The sequence below is a fragment of the Gopherus evgoodei genome, chromosome 10 (assembly GCF_007399415.2).
Source record: "Gopherus evgoodei ecotype Sinaloan lineage chromosome 10, rGopEvg1_v1.p, whole genome shotgun sequence".
In the NCBI taxonomy this organism is placed as follows: domain Eukaryota; kingdom Metazoa; phylum Chordata; order Testudines; family Testudinidae; genus Gopherus; species Gopherus evgoodei.
This window is the reverse complement of record NC_044331.1, coordinates 84129121-84145509: the sequence shown is the minus strand read 5'-3', so window position 1 is coordinate 84145509 and position 16389 is coordinate 84129121. Positions and strand designations below refer to the sequence as shown.

General features: G+C 47.0%; 1 protein-coding gene across 10 annotated transcripts in view; it reads right to left on the bottom strand.

Annotated features, from left to right (window-relative positions):
* Window positions 1–16389, bottom strand: part of TNRC6A (trinucleotide repeat containing adaptor 6A) — a 196303-nt gene that overhangs the window by 132177 nt on the left and 47737 nt on the right. For all 10 annotated transcript variants that reach the window (XM_030578707.1, XM_030578701.1, XM_030578702.1 and 7 more), the window contains exon 2: window positions 7940–8013. In XM_030578707.1, the coding sequence (XP_030434567.1) occupies window positions 7940–8013 (74 nt within the window). The remainder of the gene's footprint in view (window positions 1–7939; window positions 8014–16389) is intronic.

Sequence of the window (16389 nt, the reverse complement as noted above, 5' to 3'; positions counted from 1 at the left end):
TCAGAAGAGGAGTGGGCCATTTAATACGGCAGTGACACGGCCAAAGGGACTGGGAACAGAGTAGAGTGGCCACCTCATCCAGCCCTTGCCAGCATCTCTGGGGACTGGTTATTACTGGCCTCAGCAGAATGGGCCATGGGCACTGCACTCCTAACACCTACACACGTGGCTTGTCGTCCAGGGTGCTCACTGCACCTGGGTTGCAGCACAACTAGGGAGATGTTTGTAACGCTACTGCCTGCTCTGGATAAACCGGGAATTCAACCCTGCCAATGAAACGTCCTTTTCCAGGGCGTTCAAAATACGATTTCAGATGGCTGGGAAGCAGTCAATGGAGTTGCAGAAATGAAGTGTCCTGCTCACTCCTAACGGGATGCCCAGTAGAGAGTGTGCACTGACCTATGCTCCCGTGGAGAAGGACACCACTATGCAGTAGCACGTACAGGTAGGTGGCGGTATGAGGGTCACTTCTCCTGGGGGAGACAAAAAAGTCTCTCCAACTCCAAAGCCCTGCTGCTGAAAGAGAAACACACACAGCTTTATTGTCTCAGGCTTACACAGCAAGGCCAACAAGCTACACCCGGCCCCAGGCATGGGCCACAGGGCGCAGCCAGCCACAGGTTGCAAATCTCAGCTACAACTAGCCCAGGGCAGGCAGCTTGTGCTCTGCAGTTGCCCAAGGCTGCACACGTGGTGCAGGAGATGGCAGGCAGCATACGTGGACATGTAAACAAGAGACAAAGTTGGCAGAGGCAAGTGATCCTAAAGTAGGTATTAAATCCAGCCATTTTGCCTCTGGCTGAGCATGCTCCGCTCCCGTGGAGAGCCACTCTGATGGAATCTTAGGTGGATTCTCTTCTGGAGGAGACATAACACTGAGGAATGACTTTCTTGACTGTCTGCGGTAATTAAAAATCCATAGCAAAGGTGCCCAGGCTAACCTACTTAAATTCAGAGGCAGTGCGCCTCTTTAGCGCCTTCCTTAAACCGTTGTGCAGTCTTGCTGGAAGCTGTTGAGCAGTTGCTGCATTTCACCTCAGAGGTGGCTGCATTTCAGTGATGAGTAAAGTGATCCTGAGATACCGTCTGAAATCATTCTGTTGAAATGCTTTGAGAGCATTTGTGGCTTTCACTATCTAATCTAGAACATAATTATTCATAATACAAAGGATGACATGTTTTGTTACGTTTGTTACTAAGGGAAGAATTGGTTATAAGTCTGTGGTTGTGAGAAGGGCAGCATGATCAAAGTGTGAGAGGATCAAAGGAGACCTGACAAAACAGCAGCCACAGATTTATGGGATGGAAAAAGGAGCAACTCACAACGAAAACGACAGAGCGTAACAATTCCCGGTATGGTTGTGATGGGATTCAGCCCTAAAGTGTCTGAATCTCTTGCCTGCAATCTGCAGGAATACACTTCCAGGGGATCGGTTTGGCATTCCTATGTTTTATATCTACATATTGAACCCTAGACCCAATTAAACTAACAGAAAGGGATTAATCCAGGGAACAACAGAGGGTGGAAGATGGAGAGCATACCAAAGAACAAGAATAAACAACCCGTCCCACAGTGACTGAGCTACGGAGGGAACGAGAGTGTGAAAAGCCACATCACTGGCCTGCAATAAATGGCACTGGCCAGCTCAGTGTGGGGAAAGCAGCCGGGAGACTGAAAATAATTCCTTTGTTTTGAGCTCCTCTGGCTTGTAGGAATCTTGTGTGAGCTCAAATTACCAGCCCGGCGCCCCCTTCCCGCACTCCTTCCCAATCCTTAGCAGTCACACCACACATTAAAACACATTTAGCAACCAATCAGGGACCTGTGACTTCCTATAATAAAGACATTTTTCATCTTCACAATCTCAATGAGAGCAAGTTTAAAGTGGTGTGAAATTGCAAACGGTCACGGTGCGCTAGCAGCCGAGCTTTCCCTAGGTATCCTTCATCCCAGCAAATAGAGTTCGAGCTGCCCAAAGCATATAAATCTTGAGCAACTCCAAGCCACTTTGAGTAATAGTTCATTTTCTGATTTAATTTTGACTGCGACCGCAGCTTCTATAAGGCGTTTTCAGCTGTGGGCTGGTTTGAGGTCTTTTTCCTTCCAAGAGCTAAACTGAGAAGAGAGGCAGTTTCACTCCAGCTCACGACTGAATCTCAGCACAGCGAGAGAGATGAGCACACAGCCTTTGGTGCGAAGCCCAGCAGGAGAGCAGAGGGGGTCCAGCGGTGGATTACCAAACAGATCTCATGAAGAACACAGACGCTACTCGGCTCCCTGCCCCCAGGAAATTAAGCAAGTCCTAGCCTGTAGCATGCTTGGTGTCTGCTCAGCTACACCCAGGCACTAGGAGCAGCTGGAGACAATGCAGTCCAGGCAGGTCATGCTAAGGAAAGTTGGGCCTGCAGGCTGGTCAGGAGCCTAGCTAGAAATTCAGCCGCAGCTCACCCTTGATTTCGATGGCGATGATATCAGCCTAGGGCAGGGATGACTTTGGGTCACAGCTGCCTGCCAGGACGTGGAGTAAGGAGAGAGATCTCAGGCCGCCTTGCTGGTTAAAATGAAAGGAATTTCTCTCTTCTCAGGTGATGTTATCACTGTTGGTGAATGGGTCACATTTGAAAGTGGGCTGAGCTGCTGGCCTGCTCTCCATGTGGCTGCTACCCCAGCCCGGTGTGCAGGTGTTATTCGATCAGCCACAGGGGCCTGCCTCACCAAAGAAGCAGCTGCTATGGCAAGGAGGCTCTCACACATCTCGCAATCAGCAGCTCCCCGAGGGTCCACCTTCCTGGGGGAGAGGAGCTGAACTAACCACTTTGCTGGTTTATTTCTGGGCCGTTCCTGAGGAGGGACTAGTGACACGCTCCAAGCAACTGGGTCTTGTCAGGATGGTGTCTGGCAGCTTCAAGCTGCTGTCTGTTTCTCTCCAGTGTAGCTGTTGTATGTGACTTGCATCTCCAGTGCTTGGCCAATTCACAGGGCTGCTCCCGTTCTCTGCCGGCCCTGGGAATTGAAAGCTCAGGGCTGTAGTAGTAATGAGCACTTGTGTTTACAGTTAGTTTGTTAGGAGCAGGACTCTCACTCCAAACAGCTCTAGGACAAATAAATAAAATAGGCAGCAGGCCCTGAAGCGAGGACTTGCCAGTAATGCACCAGGGTGACTGTTTCTCAGCCTGCTGTCACCACATCCAAGTTATGGCCAACACAGCTCCACTGCCCGACAAATGGGTTATTTGTCATGTTTTGGCCTAAACAGTTGACTGTAGCTAGAACATGGGGCCCGGTGGGCACCTCCCCATCCCTGACTCCCTTCACCATGCACCATGGTGACAGGGAACAGTCCTACCTAAGGGATACACCACAGAGAATTTCAGCACCGGTGCCAGGTGACAAAAGGATATTGGCAACACCTCCACAGGCCTTTATGTCTCTGCAGCACAGCCACATCCCGGGCAGGCTCCCCCCAGTCCATCCTGCTGATACCGTGCAGGCCTTGTGAGCAGTGCATCTCTTTTGTCCCAGTACATACGGCAGCATGAACAGCTACAGAGGGTGCCTGGTCAGTCATAGACAGAGAGCCTCATCACAGAGACACAACAGAAAGCCATCACAGGCTACACCCATCAACATGCTGGATGCCAGCTGTGGCCATGGGCAGATCCCACCGCTCACACCATGTAACAAACTGCACTCCCACCAAATCAAACCAAGGCCCCACACAGACACACAACAGCTTCTGATCCGCTCTGTCTTTATTCCTCTACTGTACTTCCTGCACCCTCCTTTATCTTAAACCATGCTGCAATCTACCCACTCCTCCATTCAGACCCTGTAGCTTGAGTCTGGGTCTTTCACTTGAATCCACCTGGGAGCTCCCCTCTAGCTTTTGGAAATAATCATTCATCCCTTCCGCCCAAAGATTTCCCTTTTAACACAGGCAACACTGAAGATTCCTTCTCTTTCCTGCACCATTCAGGTCTTAAAAGATGCACTCCTAGGTGTCCCTGCTTGGCTGCTACCCAGAAGTCTTTTATTTCCTAATTCAATAGATTTCTCCAGGTGTGTGATAACTGCATTTTCTTAAACCGAACCTCTGTCCCACTGCACAAGCCTAGGTCGCTGCCTGTGAACCCAGCCCCACTCGCAGGGGAAGGCATATTTCCAGATGCCTAACACAGCGTAATCTCCTGGTGATTCTGTTCCCAAGACTCCTCAAGCCGGCTGAGAAGTGGAGGCATCACTGGGCTTTTCAGAGAGGTCACTTGTCCTCTCCCTAGTGAGTCTGTACATTCTGGAGTTGGCCTAAGCACAGCTCATGGCGTTTCACACCTCTTTGCTACCCATATATAGTCCTCTTCCCCTTATCACATCCACACACTTTCTTCATGCCAGCGAAGGATGGACGTAGAAGGGCAACCTGCTGGGAGGCTGCCAGGCAGCAACATAGGGGTGAAAAAGAACAGGCCCCTTCCTTTATTCCCCTCAGGGAAATGGAATCATCGCCCCTTACAAAGTAGTGCCAAAATGGAGTTCGGAGATAAATAGCTAAAGGTGTAAAAATGAATAGGCGAGTCTTTAACTCAGTCAGAAACAAGAAGCCTGGGAAAGAATTGTTGAATCTGCTGGATCACCCGGGGTTACCAGGAGCAGTCTGGGAAGATGCGGACAGGGCTGAGAAGCTAGATGATTTCTTTGCCCCAGTCTTCACAGCAGAGAATGTTGGAGAGATTCCTACATCGCCCCTGCTCCTTTCTGGTAACAAAGCAGAGGGGCACTCAGAGGCTGAGGTGGCAGAAAAAGAGATCTGGGCAAACTGATAATTTAAAAAGGAATTAGCTACTAAGCCAGCTGGTCCAGCCAAGAGGTCTGAAGGAGCATAGGGCTGAAGTAGTTCAGAGGCTAACAAAAATCTGCAGTCTCTCATTGAAAACATCCACTGTCCCAGAGGACTGGAGGGCAGCTAATATTGTATGTATAGCTTAAAAAGGCTCTAGGGGTGATCTGGAGAATTGTAGAGCAATGAGCCTTACATTTGTACCTGGTGAGTTGGTTAAAATGATAATTAAAACAGAATAGCAAAACACCTGGACGATCATAACGTGATAGGGTCTAACCAGCAGGATTTCTGCATAGGAAAATCGTGTCTCACTAATCTCTTAGACTTCTTTGAATGTGTCAGAAAAGCAGTGGATAAAGGAGAACCAGTTGACCTAATGGTTTTACATTCAAATAAGCTAAGTAATCAAGCAGTGAGATGCAAAGTATTGTCATGGATCGAAAACTGGCTGAGGCACAGAAAGCAAGGAATACAATTAAATGGTCAGTTTGCATCATGGGAAAAGGTTAACAGAGGAGGCAGCAGGATTCCACACTACGTCCCTGTGTTAATATATTTATGAAGGGAGGTGAGTAGTGAGGGAGCCAGATGTGCATAGGACACTTACTGTATGTCTACACTGCAACGAAGGCCCACGGTGCAGCCATGGCTGGTCTGGATCAGCTGGCTCAGGCTCTTGATGCTCAGGCTGTGGGGCGATACAATTGCTGTGCAGATGTTCAGGTTCTGGCTGGAACTTAGGATCTAGGACCCTCTCACCTTGTGGGGCCTCAGAGCCCAGGCCCAAACGTTTACACTGCAATTTTATAGCCCCATAGTCTGGGTCCCGTGATCCTGACATAGCTGACCTGGGCCAGTCGCGGGTCTTTCACTGTAGCGTTATTTATGCCAGTCAGGACCAGAGAGGATGGTGAGGAATTAGAGAGAGACCTAAACAAGCCAGGGGAATGGGCAACATGATGGGAAATGAAGTCCAGGGTTGATGAACACAAAGTAATGCACACTGGAGGGGAAAATTTAAACTACTCATGCACCTTACTGGAGTCTAGATTAACTGCATCAACTCAAGATAGGGACCTGGGCATCACAATGGACAGCTCAATGGGAGACTTCTGCTTAGTGTGGCCAAAAAAGCAAATACAATGTTAAGATGCAGAAGGACTAGGATGTTCAATAATATAAAGAACAGGAGTACTTGTGGCACCTTAGAGACTAACAAATTTATTTGAGCATAAGCTTTCGTGGGCTACAGCCAACTTCATCGGATGCACAGACTGGAACATACAGCAAGAAGATGTCTATGCGTCCGATGAAGTGGGCTGTAGCCCACGAAAGCTTATGCTACAATAAATTTGTTAGTCTCTAAGGTGCCACAAGTACTCCTGTTCCTTTTGTGGATACAGACTAACATGGTTGCTACTCTGAAACCTAATAATATAAAGAATATTTAATGCCTTCACACAGATCAGTGGTGCAGCCTCAGCTGGAATACTGCATGCAGGACTGGTCACCCCATCTCATTAAAGACTGCAGAATTAGAGGGGGAGCAAAGAAGAACAATTACAATGATCAAGGTCCTGAAAAAAACTTTCACAGGAAGAGATAATGAAAAGATTGAGATAAAAAAAATACTCTCTCATATAATGTGTAATTGAACTGTGGAACTCATTGCCACAGACAGCCACTGGGGCCAGCAACTTCAGAAATTCAAAAGGGGGCTGGACGTTTATGCAGATATCAAGAATATCCAGAGTTGTCATTATTAACAACAAACATTTTGGTAGGAATGAAATCTCATATTTCACGAGTGGCAGGGTTTCCTAGTGGACAGAGCACTGGACTGAGACTCGTGAGACCTGCAGTCTATTTCTGGCTCTGCCAACTGGCCTCCTAGGTGACCTGGCACTGGACACTGTTGTCAGAAAGGATACTGGGCGGGGTGGACTATTGGTCTGACCCAGTCTGGCTATTCTTATAGTCTTAATCATTGTTCACAGCAGGCAGAGGTAGGTGAGAACAAACACGTCTGGTCCCTGGGGGACTGCACTGCACCCATCCACCAGTTCAGGTTGCTACAATCACTGGAGGCCAGGAGTGCAGCACATTGCAATTCCTACACAAACACAAAAACTATCAGCATCTCACTCGGCGCTTTTGTGCTGGGCACAGGTTAAATTTAAAATATTTTATGGTCTCTGTGTAAAGAAACAACCAGGCAGTTAGGAATATCAATGAAGGTGGGAACCCTGAGTCACTGCCAGACAACCTCCAAGCGGTTCTCACTCACAGAAACATTTAATGACATCCACTTAGACTGGTAACATCGGAAACGGGGTAAGTGAATCTAACCTGGAAAAGAGCCACTGCTCAGAGCCAGCCTGCAGCAGCTGACAAAGACCAGGGCTTGGGCGAGGAGAAAAGCCTAAGTAGCCTGCAATGGACTGAAATGCTTCAACCAGTGAACCCAGTGGGCCTGAATGCAGATACGGACACATGCCATCCAGAGGCAGCTTTCGTCTTGCTTTGTGGCTATGGGTTCAATCCTGCAGGGTGCAAGCTCTTGAGCCTCAAACCATCAAAGCATGGAAGCAGTCCCATTTGAATGAGACTAGTGAGATCAAAGAAAGCCAGTCAGAAAGCCTCATTACTAAGTGGGCGTGGTGGTCTGAAGATTGTGTCAATGAACAGGCAGGGCATTTGCAGGATGGATGGTCAATGGGGCATTAATTTAGCCAGGGATGAGCCCTGGTTCTTCAGGACAGAGCCTCAACCATGCTCACAGCGGCCAGTGAGATTCAAATGAAGAAGGCCCCCCGCACCCTGTCACAGTCCCACAGCAGCTACAATGAGAAGAAAAGCCAGATGGGCAAAGAGCAGTTAGGGCTCCTGAAACCTCCCAAGAAGGTCCGAGTCTCAGCGGAAGGGACATTATCCCATAAAAGGACAAGGCCGTGTGTTCAGTGGCATCAGAGCTAAGTTACACAAAGTTCATAAGAAAAGCTCCTGTGATCTAATTCATAACAAAAAGGAAAGTGACCAAGGGGAAACCAGGGTCCATGCTGGGGCCTGCTCGGGAAAGAAAAGCCGTGCAGCAGCCTTACTGTTCAATGTCTTCTTGCACCAGAAGGTAGAAGGCCTCTTCTTGGCACTTAAAGGAGGATGACTCTTCTTTGACCTTTATGGAAACAAAACATACAACAGTCCTCAGCTCTGTGGTGATTTAGTATCCTGAGCACAAAGATCTCGATGCAGAAAACACGGGCCCTGGTTTTCCACCATTCTGCACCTGTGCTTTAAGTGCAATGCATTGCTGTTCTGGGTTGGTGGCACGTTTGCACAAATTTTGTACCAGTGTAAAGGACTGCACAAGGTGCAGCTCAGTGGAAAACCAAGAGACCTTAAGGAGGGTCTTTCACAACAGAGAGAACTGCCAAACATATTAGATGAAAACAGGGACTGGCCAGTGATTTTTTCACTTTTTTTTTTTTGGGTGGTGGGGGGAGCACATGACCATTTCCTGACCACTGCTGAGATTTAGGTTTAATGGGGGCTTTCCTCCTGCTGGAGCCCAGCTGCTGGGTCCTATGGGGAGGTCAGAGCACTGTTTGGGACATCACACGATGTCATGATTGCATCATAGGGTCCTGCAAGAACTGGGAGGGAGATTCTAGTCCACAGACTCAAAGCTAACACAGAGGGTAAGAGGCCAAGCAAACTGCTGTTTCACCTGAAAGACCCTTTGTTGAAATCTGTCCACATGTGATTGTTCCCACTGTGCACTGAACTGCAAGTGCTCCATCCTCTCCTCCAAGTATGCAAATTGACAACACCTTATCAAGCCTCTTTGTGAAGTGCAAACCCCTCTGCGAGCTGCAGTATGCTGAGGGGGGCATAAGCCAGTCTTCCAATGGACCACACTGTCAACTAGATTTAGACCCGATATTCTGGCTTTTCAAAGGGGAAAAAATGTGATTTACAAACCCAATACAAACAGAAAAGGCTCCTTCAATATTTTTGAATAAACTCAATGAAAGCAGGGTGAGGGTTTTTTATGTTTTCTTTTAAATTACATTCATCCCTGCAACGTTGGAAACCAAAACCCAAAAGTATTGAACTGTGCATGAGACACAGCAAGCAAACTGACCAGTCTAACTTCAAATTCAAAATAAATAAAGGGTACAAATGGTAAACAGTACAATCTAGATCCTGCAACTGGATCTGTCAGGGAAGGACTCTGCAGTCCCATTGGCTTCAGATGGGGCTCCAGGTGGCCAGGTTTTATTATCTATGGCTTCGTGTAGAGGAGGGTTTTATGGTCTGAGGATAGAGCACATTGGCTAGCTCCATCTAACACACGCTCTTCAGCATGTGCTAAACTAATCGAGTTAAAGCTGTGCCTTCCTAACAGGCTTTACTTTGATCATGTTAGCTAGGCTGACCAGACAGCAAACGTGAAAAATCGGGACAGAGGATTGGGGGGGAAGGGTGGTAATAGGAGCCTATATAAGAAAAAGACCCCAAAATTGGGATTGTCTCTATAAAATTGGGACATCTGGTCACCCTAATGTTAGCATGTGCCTTGACTAGAAGGTGTTAGCTGGAGCTAGCTAATGTGATGTCACATCATACCTTAAAATTCTGAACAAACGTAAGATTACATCAGTGTCACGGTCCTCTGGGGCTGCAATCCAGACCAGTGAGGGGTTGTGTCACCACCTTCCCTGTAACCCTGGGTGTCTTGCAATGCTTTGCTGCTATAGCTCCCAGCCTGCAATGGTCACAGCCAGTCTACAAGCGTGCAGGAAACAGCCCGTGTGCAAGACAGCCCTGGTTCAGCAGCTCTGATCCCAGCAGCAAGTCTACAGGCCCACACAGCACTCTAGCTTCCGCTAGCCATGGTTCAACCCCAGAATGGAACAGAAGAGATTAAGAGACTATACTGGGCCCAGCTAGCCCTGCCCTCCAACCCCGCAGAGCCTGCTCCAGCTGGAGACTGGGTAAAAATGGGAGCAACTCAGCTCAAAAGAGACCCTCCCTGACATGCCAAGGACTGCATGCTGAGTCTGGTTGGGGTGGACAATTTGGTTTCCCTTTTATATTTTCCTTTCTCCTTACCTGGGACTGGAAGTGGAGAGAGGTGTGGTAGGAAGTTCCCCTGGGAGGGTAACACAGAGGGTCCACAACCTTGCCCAGGGGTCAATGCTGCTGACCCTCCTGGGGTGCTGGGTCAGAGCCCAGTGGAGTGGGCAGGCCCAGGCTCCCCTAGGATCCCACTAGATGACCCCAGCACGTGTTCCAAAATCATGTACCCTGGAGCATCCAGCCCTCTCCTGGACAATTCTGAGAAGTAAGGTTTGTTGTGCTTGTGTCACTTTAAAGGCACCTCACCGCTAATTAACTGTGGTAAATACACCCTGCCCTGCAAACACTGCACTGAGCTGGGTTACAGGAAAACAACAAAACAAATCGATTAGCCGCAGGACCTAGGCTAAGAGATGCCAAGTAAAAGAAATACAGTTAGAAAGGGTTACAAGCAAATACAAAGTGAAAACATGCATCTAATAGTCTAAAACTTAACCTAACCAGGTTACAGGCTTTGTTCACGATGATTTCTCTCACCAATCTTCCTTTTTCCAGCCAGGGGTAACTTTCCCTCAGTCAGGACCTTCCACAGAAGTACAAGCTGCTGGCTAACATTGCCTGCCCAGGTAAAAGAGCTTTGCCCAAGTGGGTTTCTCATGTTGATTCAGTTCCCCGAGATTTCCACCCCCTTAGCTGAAGGACCCAGATTTCTCAGCTTGCAAGTGCTCTGGCCCCCGTGTTTGTCTAGTGATGAATGCCAAAGATGGCTTCTGCCCTTGACCTTGCTTATCTCTTCCAAAGTTCAATGACCTCGTTTCAAGAGGCAGGATGACCTCATGCTGTTCTCTTCCTCTGGGCTTCCCAGCTTCCTCTTGACTTCTATGTAAAAAGGGCTTCCATCCTTTCTGGTCACACCTTGCTTAGTTTCTGGAGACAGGTCGATAGCTGCCTTCCCTTCTGTCTGGAGAAAGCTTGTTTCTCCTTTTGTTTGGTCACAAACTGTAAAGCCTAATAATAAGTATCCATAATTCCTTATGTAGTGTTAATACATACAAATCACATGATATTAATCACCAGTGTGTCATGGGCATTCCTAAAGCTCATCACTTGATAAACTTTTGTAATACAGTAATATTGTATAGAATCAGTTGATTCAATTGCTTATCACTTAAGGGTCAGACCCCAGTCTCTATAGACCGGCAAATCTTTGAAATGCATTCTTTGAAAAGTAAAACCCAGCCCAAGCTTCTCTCCTGCTAGGTATAGGCACTATGCTGTCTCCTGCCCCACTTGTTAGCTTAATAGCTTTGTTTACCTGATATGTAAACAGAATTTCATTGTCTCAACCTGATGACCACGCTGGCAGAGAAGTGTATATATATATTCCTTGTTTACCAACACTCCGACTTACCTGGTTTAAACACATGTTCGTTATCATTCCAGTTATATCCACAACTTGTCATGTAAATCCCACACATATGTTACGGAAGATTATTAATGATCAGGGAGTTATTAGTTTTCCAGTGACATATTACATGGTACCTTTTAGATATAGATTGTAACCATAGCAAGTTGGGGCACGCTGAACTGCTCAGGCCAGCTGACACTCACTATCCAATACTAGTCAGCCCCTTGCCCTCTGGCACTGGGATGCTCTTAGCATCACAATCAGTAACAAAGGCGAGGGAGGGCGTTTTTAAAACATCTGTCAGGTCAGTTGCCTGTTCCCTGGACTGAATGTACTCCTGGCTATGAATTGCTATTCAGATTATGTCCCTCACCAACCCGCAATATCTTATATTGTCCTTGCATAAAAACGCATTTTATGGAATATTATTTTTTCCACAAACAAACAGTCTAGAGGAAAACAAATGTGACAATCTATGTTGCAGTTTCTGATTCTCACTCTAAGTCAATCAGTTCCATCCAAGAACAAACACACTAACAGAACAGGTCTGGCGGAGTCATAATATATACAGCCTAATTAATCACATTACTCATGAAAATATATTGGCATAATTAATAACACAAGGCATCTATATCGGCCTCTGTGGCGCAGCAAATTACAAGGCAGTAATACTTGGATGTGTTGACCTGGATTTCATACATAATCCATCAAGCCAGTCCTGCCAGATCGAGTCTCCAGAGACAAGAACAATACAAAAATGATAATTAAACAAAAGCAAGATGGACAGCAGTAGTGTAACATTCATCATTCCCAATATCCCATGGAAGGGGCTGAAATATTCCAATTTTGTCCTGCGCATTCTTGTGCTTTCCTCTGTGAAGTTTCAGTATTTTAATAGGCCTGGACGGGGATACATTATTGATAATTATGAATAAGAATAAATTATGGCTTGGTGAATGAAGGCATATGGCAATGTCATTATACAGGCGTAGCAGCCCTGAAGGCTTTTGAAAGGGTTCCTGTGAAAGGGTTACAGTATGCTGCGATGTGCATCTGAGATTTATTGCCCAACGGTCAGAGCTCTACCTTAGCACCGATCCCTGCATCACAAAGACCAGGCCCATCTGAAGGCCTTGCATCTATGAGGGGCACTTCGCTCCAAAGGGAAGTGTGGTCAGAGCGAGAGAGTCAGACATAGCATACATATTGCATTCCTGTGGCTGCTGTTAATAAATCACTACAGGCAGCACTTCCAGAACAGTAAAAGAGGCCCAGACACTAAACAAATGCAAACAGAACATACAGCCAACCATCGGTGGAACACACATACTGTACGGTAAGGCCTCCTAATTCCACAGGAAGTACGCTAATGGGCAACATGTGGGGTGGGGGAATCACTGGCAGAGGCAAGTGAATAGTGACTGGCTAAGAGATGGAGAACAAAGAGTGGGAATGAGCACTCCGTGCTCACCACAGAAGGAAGTTAATAGCTGGGTATCCTAAGAATCCACCTTGGGGCCAGTGATATTTCATATGTTTCCCAATGATCAAGTAGAAGAATTGACCCATGTGGAATCAGAATCTGTAGCTAACACAAGATTATTCAGATTATTCAGGTCTAGAGAGGAGTGAAAAGAACTTCAGAAGGACCCAAAAAATACCAGGTAAACAGGGTAACGCGCTGAGAAATGGAACTCAGCCTGACAAGTGCAAATGGGAGGAACAGTGAGCTACTCCTACAGACAGATTGTTCTAAAGAGACTAAACACCTAGGAGAAAGGTCCAGGTGCTGCCGTGGGCAGCACAATGAAGACCTCCACTCAAAGCACAGTGGTGGTCAATGGCTGTGTTCTGTAAAGGGTAGAGACTAATACTTCACATATTAGAATGGCATTCATTCCATGTGCAGACGCACTGTGTCCCTTTCCAAAAGGAGACAGTGAAAATAGAATAGGCCCAGAGAAGGGAAACCAAACTAATTAGAGACCTACGAAGGCTCCCACAGAAGAGATTAAAAAGATAAGGAGCGTCCTTTACAGAGTTGATGAAGAAGAAAGAACATGGCAGAGGTGCACAATAATGAATCCTAGAGATGGTCAGCTGGACTTTCCTGTTTACCTTCTCTTGTATACAAGACCAGCATTATCTTCCCTCAGCTGGTTCCTCCCATGCACAAAACTCACTGAGTGTGTTATATTCTACACATTTGTTCCTTTGCTTAAACACATTAATACTATTGGACTCCACCACCTTCCCTGTAAGTCTGTTCCCTATTCATCACACACTGTAAAGTGCCACTTGGAATTTTTACTACTGAGACATATATTCCTTCTTAACATAAACCTATAATCCCGATTTCTGGTCTGTCCAACAGCCTCCACTAGACCACACAATCAGCTAGCTGGTTTAAAAACTTCACTCATGTTACTTCTTAATTATCTTTGCTCAAAGCTAAATGACCCCAGTTTTGTCTCTCACCTCATTCATAAGCCCCTCCATTCCACTGAGCAGCTCAGCTGCCCGGTGCTGGATTCTTCAGTTTAACTTATCTATCTCAAGTGGGGCGACCAGAGCTGCAGTCTATATTCCACATGTGCTACAGTAATTGTAAGGTGCCTGCGCAATATCCTTAGACTTATGTGATATATATTGTTAGAATCCTGCATCCTGTTAACTTGTTATACTGCAGCTCCCTGGACTAGGAATTTAAATGTTGGGTCTGTCAGGACAGGCAGATCTTGTCCCTTTATCGAATTAATTCAATACCATTTGAATTATTCTTAGTTGGGCATTATGTTTCCACCCATATTCAATACCAGCTTGCTCCTAGCCACAGAAAAGCAGGAAGCTCCCGGACGAGCAGCTGTGAATGCCTTTGTTTCAGACAGCTTGTGTCACAACCCATATGTTTTGTTTTACTTTCCTACTGGTATTAGAAACACATTCACATTAATAGGTGTTTAATGAAACCATAACAGCTTCAAATCCACAGTTAGAAACTGTCTAAAAGCATTGCTGCCCGTTCAATCACATCAGTATATATTTATGTACTTTAAATCTTCAGGAAATGGCAACAGCCTGCTAATGATTTGTCCAAGAATGTTTTTAATGGGCTAGTTTGTGTTCTGAGCCAAATGGCACCTACACACTGAAACCACGTCACATAGCCAGGCAGCTGGAGAGTGTTGCACTGCAGCACCACAGACCAGGTCTCTCCTACCTGGAGACCAGTGGTGCCTGGAACACAAGGCAGGAGCTGATTTCTAGGGCATGCATATCGCCCTTCCTCATCCTCTCATTAAGAATCAGACCATGGAACACATTTAGGGCATGAACCAACCTCTAAGTGACTGTAGTTAGGAAGAAACTTTCCCTATGAGCTGGCTAGATCAAGGATGCCTCCTGCAGCAATTTTTGTAAGTGGTACCAGCCATTCTCAGAGGCAGGATACTGGCTAAGTGAGCCATGGTTCTGATCCAGCACAGCAATTCCTATGTTCTCAGCTGGCAAATTCTCTGCTGGCATAAATCCCTTGATTTCAATAGATTTAGGACCACAGTGAACTTGTTCCCATATATTTAAGAGCCTATTGTTTGTTATAATTGAAGTAGCATTGGTTGGAGGTCTCTCTCCACAACTCAATTCCTCACTTTTCTTCTCATCAGCCAGACTGAATGCTCTGCACCAGTGATGTCACAGTAACACATTAGAGAGGGAGGCTGGTCTCATGCTCTCAGCACAGGACTGGGAGTCAGGAATCCTCAGGACGAAGCCTGGCTCTGACATTGACTCCCTCTGTGGCCTTGGAGAAGTTGTTAAACTTTCCTGAGCCTCAGTTTCCTCTGCTGTAAAGTATGGCTAACACAACTTACCTCAGCCTGGTCTGTTGAGGAGTAATTGTCTAGTGCTCATAAGGGGCTTCTAAAAGGTTGCAAGGATTGTGAATGTTAATGGTCAATTCTCCCCTCTGCCAGAGGGTGAGAAAGGACTTGAATGTGGGTCTCCCACCTCTCAGGCAGGTGCCCTAAGCACAGAGCTATGGGATATTCTGATCGGGGGGGGGTCCCCCTCATCTCTTCTGCTGATGATGTTACACTGTGGTGAAAGGATGAAAGAGCAATTGGAGCAGGGGGACTGGAGCACTGAACTACAGAGTTAGAGCTGCTCTCTTTCTGGCCCAGTGACTATGTAAGTCTTTATCCACAATGGAACAGGCACGTGCTCTAACCACTCGGCACCACCATCTCTTCCTCCTCCCCAGCACCTGGTTGGGTTTTGAATGGGACCCAATCCAGGAGGCAGCCTCTGAGCATGTCACCTACTAGAACAGGCCCTGCATGCAACTTAGGGAGCCAAACAGCTATTTTCTTCCCTGGTTTGTGAATTGCTTTGGGGCTTGGGCAGGAAATAGGTACCTGGAGGATGCCTAGAGGGAGGCAGCTGTGCACATGCTCAGAGACAGAAACACTGGCACAGCAGGAACTTGGCGCTGAAAATGTAGGCATCTACAGGGGTTAGACAGGAGTTTGTGCATCACTGTGGAGACAAACCTGGGATGTAGGCACCTGAAATAGTGTCTTCGGTGCCTAAGTCCATTTGAGCATCAGACCTAAGCTTTCCACTAACTATTATTTACAATCAATTATGCGGCAGCCTGTTTCACCCGGTCCCTCATGTGATGCCTAGTCTGATAGCGTCAGGGGCATTTTGTTTGGGTGCTCATCCTTTTCAGTCCATTTCACTGCAAAACAGAGGCTGGGACCTTGAATCAGGAGTGGCTGAGAAGGTGCTACAAGTCTGCAAGGCTACCTCCTGAGGCTCAGCTGGCCCCGCATGTTCAACACAGAGTTACCTTCAGCCGCCGCATCTTGGCCCTCATGCAGCCTCCTTTGGTTGCTGCACGAAGCTGACATTCCAGATAACGCCCTGTCACCCTTTGGAGTCTGGCAGTGAGCAGGGAGCCAGGAGTGTCCTTGCTCTTCCTGCTTCCCCAGATGTAGTGGTGCGCATTACGCAGAGCTTCCATGCTCTCCATGGGGAATTGTGCAGCCTATGAAGAGA